Source organism: Octopus sinensis, linkage group LG2, assembly GCF_006345805.1.
Source record: "Octopus sinensis linkage group LG2, ASM634580v1, whole genome shotgun sequence".
NCBI lineage: Eukaryota > Metazoa > Mollusca > Cephalopoda > Octopoda > Octopodidae > Octopus > Octopus sinensis.
Genome location: NC_042998.1, coordinates 101,104,687 through 101,132,186, shown reverse-complemented (window position 1 = coordinate 101,132,186; position 27,500 = coordinate 101,104,687). Strand labels below are relative to the sequence as shown.

General features: G+C 35.9%; 1 protein-coding gene and 1 long non-coding RNA gene across 7 annotated transcripts in view; one reads left to right on the top strand and one right to left on the bottom strand.

The window, feature by feature from the left end:
• LOC115231298 (tachykinin-like peptides receptor 99D) overlaps positions 1-27,500 on the top strand; it is a 709,436-nt gene that overhangs the window by 628,332 nt on the left and 53,604 nt on the right. For all 6 annotated transcript variants that reach the window (XM_036498707.1, XM_036498698.1, XM_036498708.1 and 3 more), the window contains one exon: positions 25,801-26,007. In XM_036498707.1, coding sequence (XP_036354600.1) covers positions 25,801-26,007 — 207 coding nt within the window. The remainder of the gene's footprint in view (positions 1-25,800; positions 26,008-27,500) is intronic.
• LOC118761064 lies at positions 976-12,137 on the bottom strand. Its single transcript, XR_004997133.1, has 3 exons — positions 12,004-12,137; positions 2,816-2,819; positions 976-987 (listed from the first exon to the last, which is right to left on the bottom strand). It is a non-coding gene; the product is annotated as an uncharacterized LOC118761064 (long non-coding RNA).

Sequence of the window (27,500 nt, the reverse complement as noted above, 5' to 3'; positions counted from 1 at the left end):
AAAACCAAAGCAATAAACAAGTGAAAAATATACGAAATAAATATTTACCCATGTACTAAATTTAGTTTCGGCTGTTATTTTCCGCAAGGAAAAGTGCAGCCATCATCAGCATGGTCCCATATAAAATGTAATTTGCTGTACTAAATGCCAACACGATACCGAAATATCGCGTGCATGGAGTACGGCCTATTACATTTGAAATATATATTTCAAATGTCTTTACTTTTGGCGCGATGAGACCCGAAAAACTAGCCTGCAGCTAATAGTTAGCAGCAGTTAATTTATCGGTTAGAGAACAAATATTTATGTAAAATTAAATTTAGGGTAAAAATTGATATTTATGGCTGTGTGGTAAGTAGCTTGCTAACCAACCACATGGTTCCGGGTTCAGTCCCACTGCGTGGCATCTTGGGCAAGTGTCTTCTGCTATAGCCCCGGGCCGACCAATGCCTTGTGAGTGGATTTGGTAGACGGAAACTGAAAGAAGCCTGTCGTATATGTATATATATATATGTATGTGTATGTGTGTGTGTGTGTTTGTGTGTCTGTGTTTGCCCCCCTAGCATTGCTTGACAACCGATGCTGGTGTGTTTACGTCCCTGTCACTTAGCGGTTCGGCAAAAGAGACCGATAGAATAAGTACTGGGCTTACAAAGAATAAGTTCCGGGGTCGATTTCCTCGACTAAAAAGGCGGTGCTCCAGCATGGCCGCAGTCAAATGACTGAAACAAGTAAAAGAGTAAAAGAGTAATACCAATTTAGGACTGAACACGAAAATTATATTTAAAAGAGAGAAAAAATTCTAAAAAGCGAAAAAAACATTTTTTGCGACGTATAGACTGCATTTTGAAGTGTTCAAAGTATTCGAACTTGAGGCGTAAGATGAATATAGGGTTTATTCAACTTTTATGCATTTTGATGATTCTGGGTAGCGTTGTGAACCAGCTTCCACACCCATCGAAACTTATTCTAAATACGTAAACCATACTCACCTCCTCTAACCTTCTACCTATTGAACCATCTGTAACTTCATTTTACCATCCATGCATTGTTTATCTTCTTCTCGCTACTCTTTCTAAAACACTTCTACTCCCTGCCCTCGTGTATATGGCTCTCTATAAGATCATTCCGTAATTGACTCTCATTATGAAAACGCAGTAAATGTAAATCTCTCTAATACTTTACTTTTCCCTAAAGAAGGAGGCGGTGTCCAATAATGAATATAATATAATTTGACTGGATAACTGGACACCCAGAAACGGCCGTCAGATTATTAATACTCAAGCCTTTTATATTTTACATTTTTCTGAACTCTTAACTTTCTCTCTAGTTCTTTGGTATATTTTTTTATTCTGTAAGTCGACTTATATATGTATTTATATTTCCGATATATTTTTTATGTATTTATATATTTTTAATGTATTTATATATTTTTAATGTATAGATAAATCTATATATTTTTATTATATTTATATTTCTATATACTTTTAATATGTTTGATATATTAAATATATCTTTTAAAATGTATGCATATTGGGTCTATGGTTGAATATATGTATTATATGTGAATTGATTTGCCTAATTTGATTCTCATTTCTCTCTCTCTCTCTCTCTCTCTCTCTCTCTCTCTCTCTCTCTCTCTCTTCATATATAAATATATGTGTGTGTGTGTGTATGTGTGTGTGTGGTGTGTGTGTGTGTTTGTGTGTGTGTGTGGTATGGTGTGTGTGTGTGTGTGGTGTGCGCGTATTATTCACTAGTGTTTAACACAAGTGAACATAAAATGTATGTATTTTTATACAAATACAAAACTTCAACTAAATTTGTCTGAAGATTTGTGGTTCGTGCCTCATAATGGTCAAAACACGTGTATCTTAAATAGTTTAATCTACCAATCTGAAATAGGATAGGACGACTTGGCAAAATTCCTCATCTTTTCTACTCGCTAACAATCATTGTAGAATGTTTAATTCCTACAATGCAAGCTATTGAAGCTTGCTTCTTAATTATACAAGGCTTTCTCGATGCAGTACTTAACCATGCTGCCTATTTAAGTTTGAGTCAGAGAGAACAAAGTGCTGCAATTATTAATGCGGTGTAACACTGTATATTACAGGATACGAATTATCTCCCCTTCTGTTAGTTGAGGAACATTAACTGTGTTGCCTCTACCTAATACGACATCAATCTCATTACCAGTATCAGCCACATTTTTCATTCCTCCAGTGATCGATAAAATAAAGTACCAACAAAGTACTCGGGTTGATTTAATCACAAACTACTCTCAGATTATTGGCATTGTATTAATGTCAAAAATTATAAGTGTTAGAAAATGAGGTTAGTGAATAGCTGAGGTGGTAGAGCGATGGACAAAATGCCTTCAAGCACTTGGTTGCCTCTCATTAGGTTATGAGTGCAAATAACACCCAAGTCGACTTTGTCTTTCATCCTTCTGAGTTTGGAAAAATAATACGCAATTTCTAGGGTTTATAAGTCACCTGAATCCTCCCCCTAAAGTGATGTTCCATTTTAATGATGTTAGAAATCCCCATTAGTACTTTCACTTCTAAATCCTTCAAACTTTCCTTTAGATGTAATTAGTGGCAATTAGTCTGTGTAAAACAGGGTTTGCTTCTTTTTCTATTTGAATATGAAACTACAAGTAAAATGCACGTCGGCCGTCTCAACAAAAACAAAGTCAACAAATTTTGGCAGCAAGTTTTCCCAACATTGCAGGAATCACTAATTGCCTGGATTCGACCTTAATTGGGCAATTATACGACATAAACTTAACATTAAAACACCAGCATCTTACAAACCTTGATGACGCTTTAATAAATAGTTTTGCTGGAATGAGTTAGTTTAAAAAATGGCTTTAACAGAATTTATTGAACAAGGTCGTGGTCATTCAAATTTATTACAGGCTATCGAATAACCAGCCGTAAAGTCAGCTTATTCAAAAGTTATCAACGTCACAATTGTATGTCTATGACCAAAATCTGAGTGACACCTAGCTGCTATAGGTAATATAAAATATGCGAATAAGTTGTATATTGTAGCATAAGAGAAATTCCTGTCGCTTTATAGTAGTGAGTTCTTGACAGAAAAAGTTACATTACTTTAAATAGACTAGTTTGCATTGTGCCTCGAGATAGAGCAGAGAATCTATCATTCGTGCGACAGAAATCGGAAATAACTGACTATCTCTTGCAAGAGACAGCTTATCGTTAACCAGTTATATAGTCGTATCGCTAAATGCTGTGTGTTTAGATTCCCTTGCACCACATTTCTAGCTAATAATATCTATTAATTCTTTTTTAAGCCTGCTTGCCTTTGGCTATTTTCTGAGATTTAATAGCTTGTTTTATGATTTTCAACGATCTATAATTAGTGTATTTGTTCGAGTCACTTGAAAGGTTTTCTCGCTTTGGTAACTACAGCTAAATGTTATACATCGTAGGTTAATTGGCTAAAAACAAATTGAGGTTTATGGTAGAAATGTCATCATTACCCTTATTTATTTCATGGCATTCTTCGAACATTTAGAATTCTTTTCTTTTTACTTAATCCTTCATTTACTATTTTGCTAAAAATTTTCTAATTAAAGTATCAGATGTTCCATAATTTTCCGTTATATTTAGTAGTGTTGTATAGTGTTATAGTATATGTCATAGGATTATATAGTGTTTTGTCGTGTATTGTAACGACATATGTTATTACGTTGTATATAATAATGTTGTATAATGTTCTAAGATCCTCTTTGGTCTGAGATTTCTGTACCCAGGAAGTTCTTCTCCGCGACGCAGGTTTGGGAAAGATTTTAGGAAGTAGAGATTAACAGTCGCCCATCCATGGACGACTGTTAGTCTCTTCTTTCTACGACTTCGAAATTGCTCGGTGAATAGCTGCTACTTGAACGAGTTTTCTATTTCTGATTTTTATTGTATCAGTAGACGTTTTAAATAGAATCTACAAGCGGTTCGAGTTTTGTTTTCCTCTTGTTTTTACTGTTGTCGATGGTTTTAATATTTCTATTCTTATTTTTATTATAATTTGTCTAGGTGCTTATCCTGTGTCCTTTGCCTTGCTTATTGCTGCCTCTTCCAGGTGGTTTCTTCTTTTATTCTTGGGGGTAGTAGCAACTTCTTTGCTGCTAGTTCTGTTTTCTCCGCCGTTGCTTTTGACAATTGATGTTGGGGCCATTTAGGGTCTGTATGCTTTCTTGACATCATGCTTAGTCACAGCATTGATTTCTTCGTTCTGGTCTTTTACAGATTCTGGGTTGCTACATTCTTTGCTTGAGCTTGCTTCATATCCATGCTGCATCAAGCTGACCAGCAAACATATGTATGACTTTTTAAGGGCATAAGAATCAATGAATTCGCTCATTTTTCTCTCTATTTGTGCCATTGTTCTATGGAAACCATGGCACTCTAATGCCTTTGCAGTCAAATTATTGGATGGATCGCCTTCTGCCAATTTCCATGCCATTAAAATCAAACGTATTTTTCCATTTACCAGTTTCTCTTCGGCTTGAATATTTTTTTTTTAATTTCTCCTTCAGTAGTTTGGGCTTTGTTGACAGATTAATCAGACAGATCAATTTTTTTTAGCTCGAAAGGAAACGAAAGTGAAGCGATGTAGGAAGAAAGCTGAATTGTTAAGATAACGAAATTGTCTAATTATTCTTAATTAGTTGCTTATAGTTTTCAAAGAGATTAACAATGGAGTTAAAGAGTGGTTTGTAATGAGATTATAAAGTGAGGTCATAAAAAGAAATGAAAAAAAAACAGACAAGATACATTTTGCTTACCTCATGTCTGTACCTATAAGGAAAAGTTAAAATATGTCATTATGTCTTAGCAATTAAATTTACGATGTAAACTTTGTGCGTTTGTTGAATGAAATGAAACATTAGGTTTTACTTAAATTACGTCTGTCAAAACCAAACATTTTAATATTTCTTATCACGTTTCTTACAACTTACAAAGTACAGTGTAAACGGCATGGATTTGTTTTGTTGGTGGCAAAATAAAAATTTTGCTGAATGAAATAAAAAAGATGCTAATTAACTTTACTAAATGAAGTTTGGTGTGAAAAATATTTCTTATCACGTTTCTTTGTAGGTAAATTTACGAAGTGCACTGTAAACGGCGGGAATCTGTTTATGTTGATGTTGATTGCTAATATTTGTTCTGTTTTTCTTCTTGTTATCTTTTATATACATAATGAGATAAAAAGATGTTAATAAGCTTTACTAAAAGAAGTGAACTATAAAATTAACATTTACTTTAAATCTGCGTCTATAATAACTATTCCTAAATACTTTGTAAATAAACTTAGAAATTACAGTGCACTCATATGGATATGTCAATATTGATGCAATATGCTAATAGATTTTACTATTTAAGATAAGATGGTTACAAATTTATTATGTTTTCTAAATGAAATGAACTATAAAATTTTTAAGACTGTCTATATAATGAGGATTGAAATATTTCTCACTACATTGTAAATAAACTACGAATTGCTGTGAAGATATGTGGACTTGACAATGATAATATAGAATGTTAATAATCTTTACGAGTTGATGGGAGACCGTGGATTTTCTTCACCATTTCATGAGTAGTAGATTTACAGATATATCTACGACTTTCAGTGACTATTAGTAATTGAAGTTACATTAAACCTGAGCAGGGTGAAAGTTTCCAGGGCAGCAAAAAGCATGTGCATACTATACGGTGGTCATACGTATATGTTATGTTGTTTATGTATATATATATTAGGTCCTGGTAGGATATAAAGATAGGTTATTTCCAGGGAAGCACTCAACCCGAATTCTGGGTTATCAACACTGTCGGAATCCAGACTAAACCGAAATTCATCAAGTCTGGAAAATCTTTGTTTCACGACGGTAAAACCGTTGTAGGAGTGCAGTGAATAGTAAACTATTTGGATTATAGTTTTATAGTTTATTCTTTGCCTTATTATTCGGCTGATATATGTATGTATATATATATATATATATATATATATATATGTGTGTGGCAAAGTAATTTATTTTACTAAGCCCTTATATATAATATATATATATATATATATATATATAATATATATATATATATATATTGTATCTGTGTGTGTACATATATAAACATATACTAGTGTGCACATATATATATAAATATATGTGTGTGAGCGTTGTATGATTTTTCTTTGACTTTAATTTAAGTTCTTGAGAGAGTTCAAAGCAGTTTTGTGTTAAGCGAGCTCCCAGTGTTTGTGAATATGTGGTTGGGTTGGTGTGCTGGCTGAACTGTCGATGCTTGCACCCAGATGTGTACATCTATTCACATAAGAATCTCACATGGAGAATTTCTGGAATGTCTTAAAAACATAGCGTCCAACACAGACACGTTGGCATAGAAGACTATTCGTTATCTCGGATAATGAATACTCTCCCCTATAATTTTTTTTATATCCTTGGTTGTGGATAAATGATTTTAACGAAGCGGAGGTAAAGCAATGTATTCACATACGTAACTTTCGACTAACAACATGCGAGACTCCAACGACGAAAGAACCAGGTGTCAGCTATCGTAGATCGTGGAACTATCGAGAAAAATTCCAGTGGAACCAAGTCCAATACCAGATCTACAGAAAGATTGAGAAAACCCCTCGATAGACGACATGAAGAAACTTGAAGAACATTGGGATAAGAAATACACAACATTCTCAAATTATATATATATACGAGTGTTTGTGTATATGTAATCATAACTGTAAACAAAACAACCTCAACTGCATGTTAGTGATTCTCAAATAAAAGGGGAGATAATTTTTAAACTAAGAATTAAGCGTAGTTTAAAACTTAAAGCAAATCTAATTTTCAATGTTTAATGGAAAACTTTTTTTTCTTTATTCGTTCTAAACAATTTATTTATGACTTAAGAACATTTAATTAGTTTCATTTTAACAAGGTGAAATTTTCTGTCATTCCTGCAAAGCTGGTTTCGACATTGATAATTACTTCAGAACAATTTTTATGACAAAACATTCTGCCGAAACCTACTGACGTATTCCAATTGATTAGATTCAAGAACATATGGACGAGAATTTTATAGCGATAGAAACAACTTTTACCATCTACAGTTTTTTTAATTTCAAATCGATGGTGAAAGACAGAAAAATAAGAACGGAAAAAGCTATTTCATATTGTCTGTATTTATAATTGTAAATGTGTGTCTCACATGTATGTGTGTAAATGTATATGTATTAGATATGTGTACGATTTTTTTAGTTTTTTTGTACGTCTTACAAGCCACTTTCGCTTTTTTTAAGTTTTTATAAAATATTATTCTCGTTGTTGTTACTTTCCATCATCAATCGACCTTTTTATAAGCTCCACTTGGAAAGGAAAGTGAGAGCGGAGAGAGAAGTGCTACGTTTCAGTCGATTTGTGAAAAGATGGATGACTGTGGAAAAAATGTTAGAGTGAATGGCTCTACGCTAAGTATGCACATGTAGATTGGGGAGCAGGAGAGAGGGCTCATACTTTTAATGGTCAAAGTAATCCTGGTTCTTTAGGGTTCCTTGATTGGCTCTAGCTGGAGTTACTCCTGTATCAGGAGGACTGCATTATTCATGCTATCAAATACTTTGTATACTGTGTATGCTTTTATCGCGTCCCACTGTCTTTACACTTTCTTTCTCTCCATCCCTTATGTAAATCCCCACACAAATGTTCTTTCTTTGTAATGCTCTTCTATGCCCCAGTGGCTAATAAAAGAAATTATCATATTATGAACTGGCTGAATCGTCAGAGCGTCTAACAAAATGTCTTGTGGTATTTCTCACAACTCTTCACATTGCGATTTCAAATTTTTTTCTGAGGTTAGCTTTGCCGTTAATCTCTCCGAGATGGATGAAATGAAGTATCGTTCAAGCACTAGACTCAATCGTATCGAGTAACCCTATTTCCCCACCATACACACACACACACACACAGATGAATTTTCAGGTCTTGTTCCTATACTAGAAGCACATATATGGAAGTTTATTGGCAGAGTAGTTAGAACGTCAGGTGAGACGCCTTGTGGTATTTGTTCTGGCTTTTCATGTTTTGTGTTCAAATGCCGCCGAGGTTAACTTTACCTTTCATCCGATTACAATCGGTAAAATAAAGCATCGGCTACTTCTACTAACGTTAACACAAAGCCTAATGATAACATAAAATACCATTCAAGTACTAGGGTCGATGTAAGTTCAAGTTCTAGGGCTAAACTCCACATACCGGAAAATTGTAGGCCTTGTAAAAAAAATTAAAAGGAATATTGTTACAAGATCCCTTAGTTCGCAAAAAAAAGAATCTATTATTTTTGAAAGTAGTAGCTTAATGTCTTTAAAGATCGTGCTAAGAAATATGCCTTTGTACATACATACATCCATATAGAAAGAGAGCGCGAGAGAGGACGGACAGTTGCAAACCAAACCAGAAATTATATTACAGATTTCGCAAAAAGTAGTAGTAGTAGTAGTAGTAGTAGTAGTAGTAGTAGTAGTAGTAGTAGTAGTAGCAGCAGCAGTAGCAGTAGTAGTAGTAGTAGTAGTAGTAGTAGTAGTAGTAGTAGTAGTAGTAGTACTTGTTGTTGTTGTACAGTGTCTCTGAAAGGTCGAGCAGGGGTGGCAAATGCAGACATCTCCTCCGTCATATATTACCGTCTGGCTGTCTTGTTTTGTCCCAGTTTACGTCTGACCAAACTGGAGTGCATACTCTTTCATTTTCTGTAAAGGGGAGCGTTTCACTGATCAGGCGTTCCATTTGTTGTCAACAACCGTTCAATGGATCGCTTCCTTGACGGTGAGCAGGTGCGGTCACCGTTTGTTAGACTCGCTCTTCCGCAACTTGTCTTTTTGACTGGTTCAAGCGTAGGCTGAGGCAAGTTGCTTGCCTCCTAGAATTTCGTCTGGTGTTCACAGTCCTCTGTCAGTCGGTCAATACAGTCGATGGAAGTTCCACTCTGGCGTTTCATAGAGGGTTAATGGCAGGTGGATGCGACACGACGTTCTCGGGGAGAATCTGGGCGGCGACAAAAATCAACTGGCAGATCTGTTCCGGAGGACTTTCGAGCCGGAGCACAAAAATAATTTACAGAAATCTCTGACCTTGCAGTGCTACCGAGGAGTATTATCAGTTCGGGATAAACTCATGACACCTCGTCTGATAAGGGTGCACCAAGCACGTGCATTACAATCATATGTGCCCGACATGGTGATCTCATATCAAAATAAACAATGCATGACCTAGCAGGTGGGGCCCAATTAGAATTTTTTCTTCGGGCCAAGTATCCCATCCCATTCAAAATGTCCCTGAATAAGTCATTTAAGGGTGATAAATGAAATCCCCATGTTTCCAGACGTGAATAATTCAAACCCCAAAGATTACCTTCAAATGTAGATGGATTTTGTTTGGCTGTTTTTTGTTTCTTTTTTTTTTTGTGGTGGGGGAGCTTTTTGTTTCTTTCTTCGTCATGTTTGTATTGAACGCTTGCATTAGTACTTCTTAAACATTTTTAACTATTGCCCACTTTCTTTTGCTAACACTTTTTCATTGCCCCACCATACCACGAGTCATCACCCCTCCACTTATTTGCAATGCACACGCGCATGATATCAAGCTAAAGGAGCCTGCTTATTAGTTTGACGTGAACAAGCATCAGCCTATTATAAGCAAATATAATGAGCAAGGTGGTATATATTTCGCTTTTTCTTTACTTATACTCGTTCTGGAATCTATTATTGTTAACATTGTCGTTGTTCATGTGTTATTGTCATTTGTGTAATGATTGTGGCTAACAAACAGTTTATAATAATAATATACTTTCAAATTAATACTTAAATAGGAGACAATGACTGAAAGCACTAAACAGATGAATCTGTCGCCTCCTTTGCTTCCTAGCACCCGTGTGTCATTTTCTTTCATTCGGTATCACCCACTTTGAGAGGCACTGGTTTTCATAAACAGGGGAGATGTTTATTTTCTGTATTCCGTCCGATTGGTGTGGAAAAGATTACATAGGCGCAGGAGTGGCTGTGTGGTAAGTAGCTTGCTAACCAACCACATGGTTCCGGGTTCAGTCCCACTGCGTGGCATCTTGGGCAAGTGCCTTCTACTATAGCCCCGGGCCGACCAATGCCTTGTGAGTGGATTTGGTAGACGGAAACTGAAAGAAGCCTGTCGTATATATGTATATATATATATATATATATATATAAGTGTGTGTGTATATGTTTGTGTGTCTGTGTTTGTACCCCTAGCATTGTTTGACAATCGATGCTGGTGTGTTTATGTCCCCGTCACTTAGCGGTTCGGCAAAAGAGACCGATAGAATAAGTACTGGGCTTACAAAGGATAAGTCCCGGGGTCGATTTGCTCGACTAAAGGCGGTGCTCCAGCATGGCCGCAGTCAAATGACTGAAACAAGTAAAAGAGTAAAGAGTATATGCTAGAACAAACATTTTTTGCTGCTTGACAATTTTGAAAATATTTCTAAGCTTAGCATCCATTTAAGTAATAGTTGAAGGAGTCTCCCACAAAGATGATAGCGAACATTTATGCTCCCTAACGAAAAATTTAACAGATATAAAAATGAAAGACAAACAGAAAAATTGTAATTAAACTAGCAGATTCATTCTTAGTAAATAAGAGACAGCTGTTAAAACGTTAGTTTTCTTAGCAGTGTAAAGGGGGACTCGCTGTACATAGAGCGTTTTCATGAAAAAATGGGAGTACCTTCTTGTTCGAAGAATTCATACAAGAGTGTGCAAAGAGGAAAGGGACTCTAAAAACTACGATTACTCTAATATGCCGCTATATTGAAGGTACAAAAGCACTAAGTAGTGAATAACATGATTTATACTCCTTCGAACTAGGTGAAGCAAAAGGAAGTGTATATCCGACCAACGAAATCGAGGATGGGAAGAGGAACATGCAGATCTAGTAAGCAACATACCCCTGCCAACAAGCTGGTACCGCAAACACAAGGGTCACAACCAGAGAAAGAAATTAGTAGACCAATACCAATGTTGACGCTTAGCTTATCGTTAACTTAGTGACATAGTATGACCAGATGATGAGTGTCGAATTAACACGCAATATGCAAAGACCTGATGCCCCTGAAGACAACAAAGCTATTCCGGAGTTGTACCCAATGTTGCTGTAAAGAGGGACGCAATCAGATTTGTGGTGAAGGGCAGAAACCTCAACTGTTACATGTGTGATAAAAAGAGCTATTTTAAGGCCTTTCTGCTCGGAAAGAAAAAGGCATTAGACAACGACGGAGGCAGCAACAATATCGACAAATTCCAGAAACAGTTATTTCTAAGTTGTATGGATTGTAGCTCAGAGATTTAGCGAAAGAAATCATCTCCACTTCAGTGCTAGGAGCCAGTAACGAAGAAGTTGAGTGGTTCCTTCTCTGGCTACAGCCATCAGCAGCACTGAATCATCTTGAAATGAGCAGAAAGAATTATAGGTTGGCAGGTAAATTATCGGGAACAGCGGGTGTGGAGAAGAAGAAAGAAGATACAGAAAAGAAAAAGGAAATCTAAGCGAAAATGATTACTCACATGGAAAGGATACCATTTGGCTATAGAACTACATGAAATTCACGGTTCTTCTATTGGTCAACAAAGAACTAATGGAACTAACGATGGAAGGAATAAAAAATAAACAATGTTTTGACTAGGAAAGAGATGAGATTTGATTTTGGTTGGGTAACATAAAACTTTCAGTGAAAACCACGCTGTAATTATTTAGAATATATTGCTGACTTCTAGTCATCTTAGAAATTATTATTGTCTGCTTATTTCAATTTGTTCTCTTTTTTGCATGAATTTTGGTTATGGTGACAGAATATTGTGCATTTTATATTCATTTTATCTTCTCTCTTTTTTGTCAATATTTTTTCCTTGTTATATACGATGGAGAGTCAAAAAGTATACGCACTCTTGCCTTTCCAATGTATTTACACAAAAGCAGGGGATAAACAAGTACGCCATTTTTCTATATAGTATCCTTCATTTTCAATGCACTTGGTCAAGCGGTCCACAAGCTTGCGTATTCCCTTCAAGAAGAAGGTTTTTGGTTGGTCGTGCAACCATTTACACACTAATTTCTTCACATTATCCGTAGGAAATCGACGACCTTGTAAACCAACTTTGAAAGGTTCAAAGATATGATAGTTGGAAGGGATGAGATCTGGAATGTAGGCAGGATGTTCCAGCACCCCAAAGCTCAGTTGATTAATGGTTTATAGACGACCCGTGTGTGGGTGTGAATTGTCATGAAGCAACAGGCTTTCTTCGAGAACTGGCTTCGATGTTTGGTGCAAATTGCTGACTTCAATTTGTTGGCCAGCAAAGCACTGTATCTTGCACTGTTGATCGTACACCCCTACTCCAGAGAAATCGGATCACTGCTATTTGTTCTTCCTTGGTGCACATTGCTAGTGGAGCGGCCATGCTTAACTGTAACACCAGAAAGAAGAAGAATGATGCGATCAGGCTCAAACTTCGATCACGTGACCACAAATGTACCAACTATAAATGCGCATGCGCAAAAGGCAGTGTGACAATAATAAAGATATGCTATGACTAAAGTGCAGATAATTTTTGATTTACCCTCGTATATTTTCAGAAATCTAATTCAGATAATTCCATAGCAAATAATCCTTCCTAAAATAGGCACAAGGCTGAAATTTACAAGGAGGAGTCAGTCGACCCCACTATTTGACTAGTATTTATTTCATTGACCCCGAAAGAATGAAAGGAAAAGTTGACTTAGATGACATTTAAACTCAAACCTTAAAGACAAGCAAAATGTCGCTAAGCATTTTGACCGGTATCAGAACGATTCGGCCAGCTCGCTGCCTTTTCATGGTTAATAATAACTAAGTTACTGTCACAAATTCAATACATTCAGCTTTCACAATTTATGCAAAACATTAGTCTGAGTTTATGAAAATAATATCATAAGTAGATGCATGAAAACCTGTAAATCTTAATTGGAAAATATGCGCTTTTTGCAATATACAAAGATAATTTTATATAGATAACATCAGAATGTTATATCTGTTGTGCTTAGCAAAATGGTCAACTAGCTATAGTATTGGGAAATCAAGGTTCGAGTCTTTCGAATCTTCAGTTTCAATCCATTCTTGCTAGCGTTCGATTGTGTTTTCAGATAAGACATTTTATTCTGCATCACCTAGCCATCTAAAATAGCGACAAATTAAGATTATCCCTGGAAATAGTAGACTTATATCATCACCTAATAGGTTAAAAAGCAGAAAAACAAAATTAATCCTGCAAATTGTAGATCTATAAAATCATCTAACAGTTTAAAATAGCTTCACATTAAATCAACTCTGTAGCTTGTAGGCTTATATAGTCACCTAGTAGTCTAAAATAGCTACAAATCAAGATTAGAACTGCAAATAACAGAGATATTTTCATATAACAGTCTATATTGAATAGAGTAATCAGTCAAAGCTTACAATTAGAAATACGTGCGTCACAGATAATGATGTTCATTTTACCGTCTAACCAATTTGCTTTGTTATTAAATTTCATAATTATGAGGTAAACATAATTTCAGCGACATAATAATTAAAGAGTAATTAAAGGTTAACTACACTTCTGATGGTGACAGTGGACAAAGGTATCTCTGCAAACACCAGTTTTACATATTTGTTCGTCTATGTTTCATTGATATACATTGGTCAAAGATAATTTATATGTGAGCATATACGTGCATGTATATATATATATATAATATAAATAGTGCGTGTGCATATACATATATATATATTCTTTGGATCTTTCCTTTTCCTAGGTTTCTGACGAAGAGCTCCGCTCGAAACGTTAACCCCTCCTTCTTTCCTTCTTTCCTGAGCGTCCAATAATACTATACTTGTTCCACGTCCTCGCGTTGCTGTGTTTTCCCTTTGTGTTTTCATGTTTGGATTAACTATATATATATATGTATATATATATATATATATATAATATATATATATATATATATATATATATATATATATATATATATATATATATATATATATATATATATATATAATTGTGCATACTGTTTCCTTTAGAGCACCACATAGATTTTCATAATCCAGTTTGCTTTCTGTATAGTTGTTAACTAAGTAACTGGGTAGTATTACTAGTTATGAACAAATGTACGAAAAATAAGGATAAGCTCACGTTTATGTTTTAAAGTTCCTTCGCACATTTCACCATTATGGTTGTTTGCAACACTTGGCTAAATGTTCTAAATGCATATCGAAGCTCAACCGCAACGGATCCTCATGGAACACTTTTATGTAACAAGTCGCAGATAACAAACGCACTTGGGAACATTAACATAAACTTGATTTTATCCTTATTCTTCATGCATTGACTGCATCATCAGGGCGCTTTAGCTCTTATTTCTAAACACAGGAACACACACGCGCGCGCATACATACATACATACATACGTACGTACGTACGTACATCCATCCATACATACATACATACATACATACATACATACATACATACATACATACATACATGCATATACATATAAAATCACATAAGTAATTTATTTATTATTAAATATAACAGTAATAAATTATTTACATGTGTTTAAGTTACGAAACAATCTGTCGTGATATTAGAATTTTCGTATTGTTAAATAGAATTTCATCAAACTATTTCTCTTCATTTATGACCTTATACATTCCTTGTTTTCTCTCGTATCGTACAATATATTCTATGTTTTGAAGACTGATACATTAAGGAACATTTTTATGAGTACTGCTGAATTACTTAAATCCATCCATCCATCCATCCATCCATCCATCCATCCATACATACATACATACATACATACATACATACATACATACATACATACATACATAGTACTTATTCTATCGGTCCATTTTAGGTAATTAAATAAGACGTAATCAAACCAACGCCGGTTGTTACAGAGACTCAAACTGAAACACAAAAACGCATCAACACACGCATAAATACTCACATACATGTGCACGCGCGCTCTGGTGTGTGCGTGACTCTATGTGTTTGTGTGCGAATGTTTCTCCACACAAATAAACTACACTGGTTTACAAGCAACACTGGTCAATATTTGTGACTGCTTTGTCATTGTTTGTGTCATTTTGTCACAAATGCAGTAAAGTCGTAGTTCTTCGCCTGAGATTTAAAGCCCTTTTGGACAAATCTGTGCTCTGAAGACGCAGCAATATACTTAAAAGGATCGTGATTTTTATCACGTTGTTGGCATCCTTTTTGTCTCGGGAGACAATGGAGTTGTGCATAAACTAATCCAGTCTGGTTTTTACATTTCATATCCTCTCTAGTTTTGCGCAGACCTGGACTAGATGTAAGAAAATCCTGGGTAGCCCAATCGCCAGGATTCCTCTCTCGACCTTGCTGACGTAGTGCAAAGGAGTGCAGAGCATTACGTTTGGCACCAGCTGGGTTGCAGGAGCTGCCGGAAGAGCGTCGAGTTAAACACTAAACCACCTACGGAGCTCCACTCCGGATTTCTTTGAATGTTGTCTCCTTTCCGTAACCTTGGATAGGGGCCCATACCGGGTACTGTCAGCCGGAGCCAGCTGAACCCGGGACTCGTGTCAGGTAGGATCGTCACTCCCTGAAATAGTGAAGAAAATCGCTACCCACTACCTAATAAACATATAAATCAGAAAAAATATACTTGTTTTAAGCACATTTTCAAAAATAATCTTTGGTTGTATTGAGACATGAATAGTGTGTTTTAGTATCAATCAACAGTAAATGATGATTGATGATGTGTCAAAATCGACAATTACGTTAAGTTTTCGCCTTCTTAATAATTTCCACAGAAGCTGGACGTGAACGGGGTGGGACATTATTTCACACGAATATCTAAAACGAGGAATATTTGGAGTGGAATGCTCTAAGAAAATAAGGATACTAACTGAGCCATATTCAATTCATCTTTCTTTTTTTAACATAAGCTCAAGTGTGGCTGTGTGGTAAGAAGTTTTCTTGCCAACCACATGGTTCCGGGTTCAGTCCCACTGCGTGACACTGCGGGCAAGTGTCTTCTACTATAGCCACGAGTTGAACAAAGCCTTATGGTTGAATTTGGTAGGCGGAAACGGAAAAAAGCTGTGTGTGTGTGAGAGAGAGAGAGAGAGAGAGAGAGAGAGAGAGAGAAAGAGAGAGAGAGACTACCTCTTGAAAATCAGTGTTCTTCTGTTTATGTGCCGGTAACTTAGCGGTTCGGCAAAAGATTCCGATAGAATAAATGCCAGTTTCCAAAAATATCGCATATTAAATAAGTTAGTGAGGTCGATTCATTCAACTAAAAATGTTTCAATGCAATGCCCAAGCATGGCCGCAATCTAATGACTGAAACCAGTAAACGTAAAAGGATAAAACCGATAAGAAGGGAATGTTTGCCAAGTGTCGACCTTCGAAAGACAACACTGAGCTACAACAGGCTGATCACACAAAAACCACGCAAAACCACATCCACACTGTCTATATATCTCTAACTTTTTCTATTTGACCGTTATATATTGTATAAATTGCTTCCATGTCATTTTGTTTATCATTCTCTTGTCACATTGCAATAAATTACATATAACCACACACGTAGGTGTCCACAGAGTAAACATCTTATTTGAGGCACACCATTGCATTGCATTGTATATGTGTGCTGTATGTGTGTGTGTAATGTATGTGTGTGTGTAATGTATGTGTGTGTGTGTAATGTATGTGTGCGTGCAGTATGTGTAATGTTTGTGCATCTGCGTTTGTGTGTGTGCGTGTGTGAATAAAGCATTTTTAGTGGCAAAAAATAAAGCTTTTGTAGCCTTTTCGTATTACGTATCTTTAAGTGTGTGTGCATATATGTCAATATGTTAAGGACATGTATGCATACATACATACATACATATATTACAGTTACTGCTCGGTACTAACACTTGCATACACACACACACAATATTTATATAAGCAATACATAAAGATGAAATCGATTGTTCTCTTAAACAGGAACAGCACAGATGTGGCTTTTCAATCTTGCAAGTGAACTACATTCTTTTGTACGGATTTCCTAATGATGGGGGCGTCTTGCAGTAGCTGTTCAGTGAACTTGTCATCTACACTGTCCCATGTCTTCATACCATTATGATTATGACATTTTTCATTGATTGCTTTCCTTTTTCTGGTTACGGCCAACCCATAGTATGCAATACATAATAGTGATGTTCAAAATCAAGCGATGCTTGTACCTAAAGTGAAGAAAGCTTTGCACATGGTCAATCCCACTCTCTGAGCAACGTAGGCATTAGACTACTAAGACGAACTGTTGTACATCATTGAATGTGAAGTAAGGGATTACGGCAGAGTTTTCTTTTTAGAGAAAGGTCTAAGCAAAGACTAGGGATCTGTCACTCCCAGCTTTGGATAGCCTTGATTCTACTGTATTCATCCACCATTTGTCAGGAGTTTTTTTCCTTTTATCCTATGGGGTGTCCAGCGAAAAGCACCTTCCTTACCAAAGAGGCTTTGTAAGGTTACGACTGGTTGTTCAGGGTTACAGTTTTCCAGTTGCAGTAGTACAAAGAGTCACTGAATATATATGCACACTTTATATACATTTACGGATGTGTGTATTGTGGATCTGAGGAGCGTATAAGAGAAACCTGAAATGGATGATTCATGAGTTGAGGCCATTTTCCAATAAAAATAGATTAACTCAGCAGTGATATGAAGTATTTTATTGAATAGTAGCTTTTTTGTTAAATAATAAGTAGGTCTTGCTTGTGTGTGTGTGTTTGTGTATGTACATGAACATATATAAATAAGAATTTTATTTTACATTTAATTGTATTGAGTTCTTGCTGTGTTCTTCTTAATTCATGCTCTGTTCCCTTTAGTGTATGAAGTAAGTTAGTCTTCTCATGTATGTGTGTGTGTGAGTACGTGCGCGGTCGTATGTATGAGTGTGTGTACGGAGAGACAGATTGGTAGATAGAAAGACAGACAAGCAGGCATACATAAATAAATAGGTAAACTAATAGACAGACAGACCGACTGACGCACACTCATGCATACACATTGAGTGACTGATCAGTAGACAGATTGATTGATTGATGTCTCCTTATCAGGTATCCCATCATTATTGCAATGAGCACATGCTGCTTTGAACTACCTCATTGGACAATGGTTCCACCTAGGTTGACATGACATATCTATGTTTTAACATCTCACACATATTATATCCCTGCCCCTCTAAGTTACTTTTTTCCCATCACATTTATCGGGAAGACATCAAGATGTCTAAACTCAACATCAACCGTTTCGATCTCCTTAGACCCTTAGGGTTGCTCTTTTCAGAGTGAAAACAATTAAGTCACATATAATGGTCATAAATGTGTATTCATCACGTTGATTTCATAACCAAAGACAAGACCAAAACTATTTGATACGACAAATCGATTATATCAACATCTGTACTTGACCAGAACTTTATTCTATCGTCCCACTTGAAAGATGAAAGGTAAATTCGATTTCGATGGGATTTCAATTCACCTGATGAAGAACTGTAACTAAATATCGCAAAGCATTTTGTCGGACGTGATGCCAAAGATATGTACATTATTACGCAATACAATGAAATGGGACGGCGGGTTGCAGAATCGGTAGATCGAGAGGCAGAATGCTTTGCAATTATTAGTTTTACCCCTTGGGAACAGCTTTGCGTTAATGGGTAAATTTGCCGTTTTGAGTAAATTTGTCTTTTATCGGATAGTAATAAAACAGTACAAGCCAATCACGAAGATCGATCTAATAGAATATAACCTCTCTCCAAATGTATGTAACAACGTGCCTCTGCTAGAAATCAATAATGCAATGAAACACACATCGTATTACGATTCATCTGGCATACACACACAAAACACACACACTCACAAACATACACAAACACACACACACTCACAAACATACACAAACACACACACACTCACTCAGACATTGCAATTCGCTAATAAGATCGTTAAAGAAGCTTACGTCTTAATTGCGAGGCTGAACAACTAACTTATTCAGAGATTTATATCCACTCTCATTTCCCATAATATTGAGTAGCCAAGTTTACAGCATAAACATATAATATGAACTGAAGCAAAATCTCACAAAGAAAATACATTTACATAAATATTAGAAATAGATCAAGTTTAATTAGAACACTCATCAGCTGAAACTAATTAGTAATGCGATTTTCTTTCTTTTGATTACATTACCTTAGAGAAACTACATTACTTTAGCGAAACAGACATTAATATAACAAAAGTAACAAATAAACCCCATTATTTCCTCTAAAGCTAATTTATTTTTCTACAGCCCAGAATATATACACATAAGTATGAATGTGCGTGTGTGAGAAGAGAGAGAGACACAGTATTTGGGTGTGTAACTGTGAGTGTGTGCTTGCTTATATATATATGTGTGTGTGTGTGTGTGTGTGTATCTATCTAAATATTCATACGTAAATACATATATACATTGAAGCATAGGCAGACAGACAGACAGACAGATAGACAGACGGACAGACAAACAGATAGATAGATAGATAGATAGATAGATAGATAGATAGATAGATAGATAGATAGATAGATAGATAGATAGATAGATAGATAGATAGATAGATAGATAGATAGATAGATAGATAGATAGATCTGCTACTTAACTCTTTTTCACATTATGCCAACTTTATTTCTCCTATCTCTTTTATTGTTACTGAGAGCTGGTATGTGTTTTCCATTGTCTTTTGTATTGACGTTTCACATAATAAGACTATATCATTAAATACCCAATTAAAGAATGCTATACGGTTATATATTCTCCTTATGTTAGTAACAATTAAATAGTGTAAGAAGTGCGGTATGGGTGATTGAATGCATTGATAAAAAATGTTCAATGCGCTGAAGATTAGGAAACATTGGAATATTAGCATTGAATTGATGGCTTGGGGATTTTTTTCATTAGGAATCTCATATAGATAACAGTGGTGCATGTTATAACAATTTTTCTATAGATATTTAGAATGTAATGTATTTCGATACCTCCGTTTTATATGTGCACAGATAGCCGATAGTAAATGTAGTTGTTCGCATGACTTATGTAATATGCTTTCATGAAGCTTTATAGCATTTAAGTTTGTATTGAGTATTCTATATTACACTGAACAATTGTATAGACATACGTTTTAACTAAGAGGCACATTCTTGAATCACACGCTACCGTCTCCCACAGAAAACTATGCTTAACCATGTTGTCAATACAAATATCTCAATCACCACTCTCTTGCAATATTTAAAAATAACACATGGGAAGTGCATTAAAACTTTTCCATTAATGCTATTTTATCAATTATGTTTGCTTTTAAAATATATGTTTTGGACACTTTCAAATGTCTTCCAGTATTATTTCCACACTGAATGGATTCAGATTTTCTCTCTGGTAATCTTTGTTATATATATCATTCCATTGTAGCAATTCAAAATTAGACATTTCTACAGAAACGACACGCAACTAACGCTAGAAGTTTGTGAAAATACAAACGAGTACTGCTCAATATCTTCAAACTAAAATCTCAAAAAACAAAACAATTACTTCGTAAAGCAATTTATTTATACGTCTAAAGAAGACTATTAACAATCCGAAAATAGAATGATGTATTCTATCACCGTTCTGTTTACTGTTAATTTAACCTTCTTTGAGTTTTGGTACAAAATAGAAATACTTCGATGGGACTAAGGTCAATTTCGATATAATTATATTTTTTATAAAAGTATTTTTATTGAAGTCTGAGCAGGACAAAATAAATCAATTTATTTTTCAGTGTCGATAATTAAACTATCTTTCTGTAATTATAGAACCGAACGTGTTAGTCGCTGGTATTGCAACACATAGTTTCTTCATTTCGTATCTTATCACCAGTGCAATTACTGATTCATTTTAATTCAAAGCCTATTGTGAGCCACCAAAGAGGTTCCTTCGATTCAACCAAAGAAAAGCTACTCAAAATCACTCACCAATATACTCCAGTGTCTGTCCCACAGACCTTCTGCCTTTTTCTCTCTGTTTTTATAATGTCACTAGACTTGCCTACGTTCCTCGACGCTGACATTCCAAGCATCTCAACTCAGGCATTCCCTACTCACCCGTATCTCATCCTTGTCATCCATATTGTACCCCCTATTACCTACACCCATTTTGTCCTGCATTAATCATTACGATTAGTCCATCCTCCCTAGAATGTCGTCACCCCTCAGAAGTTCCCGCCATGCCCAACAGTCGACTATCGACTATTCAACAAGAACATTAAACCCCGACCGTCACTCCAGTTTAGATGGACATGTGAAGATCAACATCTACAGATCAACATCTTTCTCATGACCAAGACAGTAATAAAACTTCAGCCTAGATGTTTCATGCACCAAATCGTAAGGAAATACATCCCGAAACAAAAAGACTTATGGTTAATCATAAAATCATTAATCACGGGAAAGAATTTATCATTCATGTTTGACATCGTCTAACACTATAGCTTGGATGCTGAACCCATTGGTGCTCTTAAGTGGTTGATTGGTAGCTTTACCATATTCTGACCATAAAATGAATATCAACATCAACAACAATAAGTAACCTTTGCGGAAGCTTGTGAATTGCCACTTGATCTACTAGATTGCCCACCCACTCCCTTCAAATTATGCTCTCCTGTCTTGGGAAAGAAAATAATACATGGATAATGTAGATAAGTTCTTAGGCTGGTCATAACTGTAATGCCTTTGATCGCACATCTCTGTTCGACCAGAGCTCACTTGACATGAAGCAACAGCAAAACCAACAAAGCAAATAACGTTACCAGCTTCGTGCGACCTAGAATTTTTTTTTAACTATCTCCAAAATCGAAATTGATCCCATATTTAAGTTGTTTATTGTTCTATTCAAATTCCTTTTTTCAGTCGTATCCAACGATTACTTTGTTCGGAGCGATAACAGCTAATGTATTTTACAACAACAGCACAGAAATAATATCCAACATTTTTCTGGAAATTCTGATGTGCTACTTGAATCTATCTTGGGTTAATAAAATTAGACTTTTTGTCTGACTTTGAACAGATAAGGTTTCCGAAGAATCCTCACTACAAAGGCAAATCATTTCTCTCTCTTTCTGTCTCATTCTCTCTTTCTCTCTCTCTATCTATCTTTCTTCCTTTCTCACTCTTTCTTTCTTCCTCTCTGTCTCTCTTTTTTCCTTTCTCTTTTTCGCTTTCTCTCTCTCTCTCTCTTTCTCTTTCTTTCCTTACACATACTCACACACAAGTTGTCAGCAAAGGACAACTTAACCACGTTTAAAAATAGCTTAAACTATTAATTTTATCTGCAATATTTTTTCTTACCATACTGGTAATAGTGGTTAACACTTCTCACTCGCAATAACATTTTTAATATTCCGTTGTACAGCCTTCAGACATGTAGCGTTGTAGTTAAATAAGAAAAAAAAATACAGCCGTCGTTGTCGATTTTCTCCTTTTCGTTTTTAGATTATTAATACATCAAGGATATTTGTAGTTCTAAATATTTTATATCTGATACGATGATGGCTGGAATACCTTTGATCCTAAGTCTGCCAGATCAAGACTAACTTTGGCCAAAACAACAGCAACTCACGTGCTATGGACTCTATGTTATCAAGCTTATACCAGCGACCCTAACATATTAACCACCTTGATAAGCTATCAATTTTAATGTTTAATGTAATATCCACCACAAGATTTTCTGCGGTTACCGAAATTGATCAACTGATTTCCTTTCACCGATAGAAGCCATTGGTTTCAATATTTGGTACAAGGCCAGCAATTTCGGGCAAGGAGTTAAGTCGATTACATCGACCTCAGAGCTAAACTGGTACTTATTTTATCAACCCCGAAAGGATGAAATGCAAAATCGATCTCGGCGAAATTTGAATACAGACCGTAAAGACAAACAAAATGCTGCTAAGCATTTTTGCCTGGCGTGCTAACAATTCTGCCAGCTCACCGTCTTAAACTTACAGAAAATATTATCAGTTGAAAAGGTTTAAGAAATTCACCACAATGCAAATTGAAAATAAACGTGTAAAAACGAAAGTAAAAAGCAAAGCAAAAACAATGATGTACCCTCATGAAGAGAAAATGGAAACTAAGCTTATCCCTGAGCTGCCCAAATACGCGAGAATTTGGTAGAGTGCAGCTTAGCGGAATGGTATCGTTAAATTAGTTTATTAGCGTCGGACAGCTCGTGATTTGTATTAATAATGGTTTCAAAAATTTGGCACAAGGTCAGTGATTTGGGGGAAGGGGGAAGTCGGTTACATCGACGCCAGTGTTCAACTGGTACTTATATTATCAACTCCGAAAGAATGAAAGGCAAAGTAGACCTCGGCGGAATTTGAAGGCAGACCGTAAAGACGGACGAAATGTCGCTAAGCATTTTCCCGGTATGCTAACAATTCTTATTTCTTTACTGCCCAGAAGGGGCTAAACACAGAGGGGACAAACAAGGACAGACAAACAGATTAAGTCGATTATATCGACCCCAGTGCGTAGCTGGTACTTATTTAATCGAACCCGAAAGGATGAAAGGCAAAGTCGACCTCGGCGGAATTTGAACTCAGAACGTAGTGGCAGACGAAATACTGCTAAGCATTTTGCCCGGCGGGCTAACAATTCTGCCAGCTCACCACCTTATTTGGTGCTAATAATGGGGTAAAAAAATTTTAATGAGAATAAGCTCTTCAATTTTATGAAACTCAGTATCCTAGACTTTGAGGGCGATCGTAATATTCTGGTTATGACATTTCTCCAGTTTTGTTCAAACTGACGAAGCATTTGCATAAATCTGTTCTTTTACGCAGATGTGCCGTTTGTGAGTTGTGTTGTCGATGTAAAACTCGCCACACTTATTAGACGGCGTGTAAACGCAACTTAAATTCTTTAAATTCATACCTACTTTGTTTATAGAGCAACTCACCAGTCTTCATTTATTGTTAGAGTAGCGGTCAGAACTGATTCTCAAATAGGTATTTTCTCATGAAATATGAAGGCGCATGGTCAAGTGAGTAAGGTTTTGCACTCATGATCGCAAGATCACGGTTTCGATTTCCGGACCGGGTGATGCGTTGTGTTCTTGAGCAAAACACTTCATTTCACGTTGCTTTAATTCACTCATTTGCAAATGGGTGATCCTGCGATGTACTGACGTCCCGTATACAAGGCGTGTTGTGCTCTTGATTACTTATATGCCATGGAAACTGAGTAACAAACTGTATGAGTCCTAGGGGTTGAGACAGTACTTTACATGAAAGTTATAAGGTACGCGCAGCTATATATATATAGTTTCTCCTTACGGATCGCCAAGCAGATTGCAGCAGTGATTGTATCATCAAACAAACGCTGCCGCCACTGCTTCTGTTGATGCTGTCGGTGTTAATCTTCTCTTGGGTGTTAATCTTCTTTTGGATGATATTATCTGGTAAAGGATGCTAGATGTATTTTATTCATTAGCACTCTTTGGAACTGTTTGGTGTAAGTGATTCCATTGCTTGCATCACTGCATCTCGTGTTTATAGCGGACATTCTATTCCGTTTATACGCAGCTTAAAGCTGTGATTTATATGGCTGAACTGAATGGACAAACAGGTTCCTGTAGGCAGCTTTAATGTGATTGTTGGCGTTACTGAATTTCTCCTTTGTAATTCTGAAACAGTAATCAAGCAAAAAGATAGTAAAATCCGGATTAGTCGACGTCAAAATAATTATTCCTTTATTCTTTTATGCGTTTCAATCATTGACTACAGCCAAGCTGGGGTACCGCCTTAAATGGTTTAGCCAATCATATCAAGCTCAGGGTATTTTACCTTTTAACCATACCGCTGATTAACGGAAACATAAACAAAATCAGATTCAGATAGAAACACAGTAAAATATATATAAACGCGCACACACACACACACACACACACACACACACACACACATACCCACATTACGCTTCTGTATATAAGTATTCATGCATATACACATACGCTCGCGCATTGCAAAGTTGTTACCTATTGAATTCACTCACAAGGCAGAGGAAATATTTTGGTGCTTAAATAAAATTCTTCACTCGTACCAAATCTTTATTTTGAAACCTGGAAACCTGTTACGTGCTAGAGAAATCGATGCTTTAGTAATATCAAAAAAGAAAGAGTAAAAGATCAAAAGGTCGTATAGTATATCTGAGGCAAATGTGTGCTACAAAGAGAAACTAAAACAATGGTTTCTTGTGTTTATATTCAAAGTCATTTTTGTTCTTGTTGCTACTATTTAAACCTTTTGTCAGCGATGAACTAGAAAAAAGATCAAAGGCATTCCAACAGTGAATATTCTTTTTTGGGGAGTATTTGATTATGATGATGATGATGATCATCATCATCATCATAATCATCATCATCATCATCATAGTGTATCACGTATGATGTACATTTAGCATTATCAACTACAATTTCTCAACTGCAAATTTCTCCTACTGCAATTTTTGTTGTGACTTTATATTTTTCTATTTCTCTGTTGCTTTTTTTTAATATTTGTTTTGTCTTTGAACTCTCTCATTGTTCTTATTCTTCTTATTCTTTCAGATATCTGGCCATTATGCGATGGGTGAGAATGTCAGCGAAAGTGGTCATTGGACTCATCGTAGTCATATGGTTGGCCTCTTGCCTCATATCGCTACCGCTGGCTATTTATTCCAAGACCGAGACTTTTAGCTACGCTGACGGCTCAACGCGAACCCTCTGCCTCCAAGAGTGGCCAGGCAACCAGAGAAGTTCAAGTGTTGAGCTGGGGTGAGTAAACACTATAAAAAACTAGCTTCTATACACACACACACACATATATATATATATATATATATATATATATATATATATATATATATATATATGCATTGTAATTACCGATGATGTTGTTCATAGGGTAAATGTGTTTGAAAGTTGTGGTTTCTTTGATATATTTGTTCCCAGGCAACACTTATTTGACATCGCCGGTTTGAATGGTACTGCCAAGTGTCGAAACCATAATGATATCCGTGGGCTACATGATGATGGGGGTATGTTAGATTGTTAGTTTTTGTATATGTGGAATAGTATTATAACACATCCATTTGATATATATACATATATATATATATATATATATATATATATATATATATATAATATATATATATATATATATATATATATATATATATATATATAGATATATATATATATATATATATATATATATAAGTAATCACCGTGCATTGAGTAAGGAAAATAGTCTAATACTGGAACATATTAGGTAAGTAGTCTAATATTGGGGCATACCAACTCTATCTCCCTCCGCTACTGTTCCTACTTTTTTCCGTCGATGGCTTATATGCCGCATTATTAGACTATTTACTTTAGTCAATGTATGATCATCGTTTGTAAGCTTTAAGCTTATAAAATATTACTTTACGCACACACAGGTGTGTATGTGTGTGTATACTACTGAGCCTTGGGAGGGGCATTATGCCGGTAATTAGAAACACAAGCGTGTGTTTATTACTACCGCCATAATGTCCATCTCACCAAGGTTCAATAGTATCTCTTTCAGCACAAGAATTCACACCAAGAATCTTCAAAACCAAATACAAATACGAACTATTCATATATAAGTGGCTTTACTCAGCATGCTTTAGCTTCGTTACTTTGGCAACAGTCCTGATACTTATTGATCAGGCCACGTATAGTTGTAAGCTAATGAAGTACATAAAGTAATCGTTTATTTCTTTGTCATCTCATTTTTCTTATTACCGCTTTATAGTCATCTAACAATTTGTTCTGAAAATATGCATGTATTGAGTTGTCTGTCCTTTGCAGAGCTGGACCTTTTTTTAACCTATATTTGCCCTGTATTAGCGTGAAATCTTAAATGATATTTCAGTGCTGAAAAGCGTTCGGATAGCTGGTCACATCTACTGCAGCAAATGCCTCATTTCAGCATTGGGTCCATTTTCCGCTTGTTTATTATACATGTTCAAGTGCCGCTTTAATCCTCCACGAAACGTGCAGGCTCTTTTTTTGTGACAGACCTTGCATTGTAACACTTTGAGCTGGCAACATCTAAACAAAGTTCGCTCCCTTTCACCCATATCTGAATTCAACAAGGAAGCGCCTGCTGTACCTAAGTTCAAACCATGATCTACATTACCCATCCCAACATGTACACACACAAATATCAAAACAAATCAAGCCTTATCACACATCCCTTTCTCAACTATTATTACTATTCCTCCCTCTCTCTCTCTCTC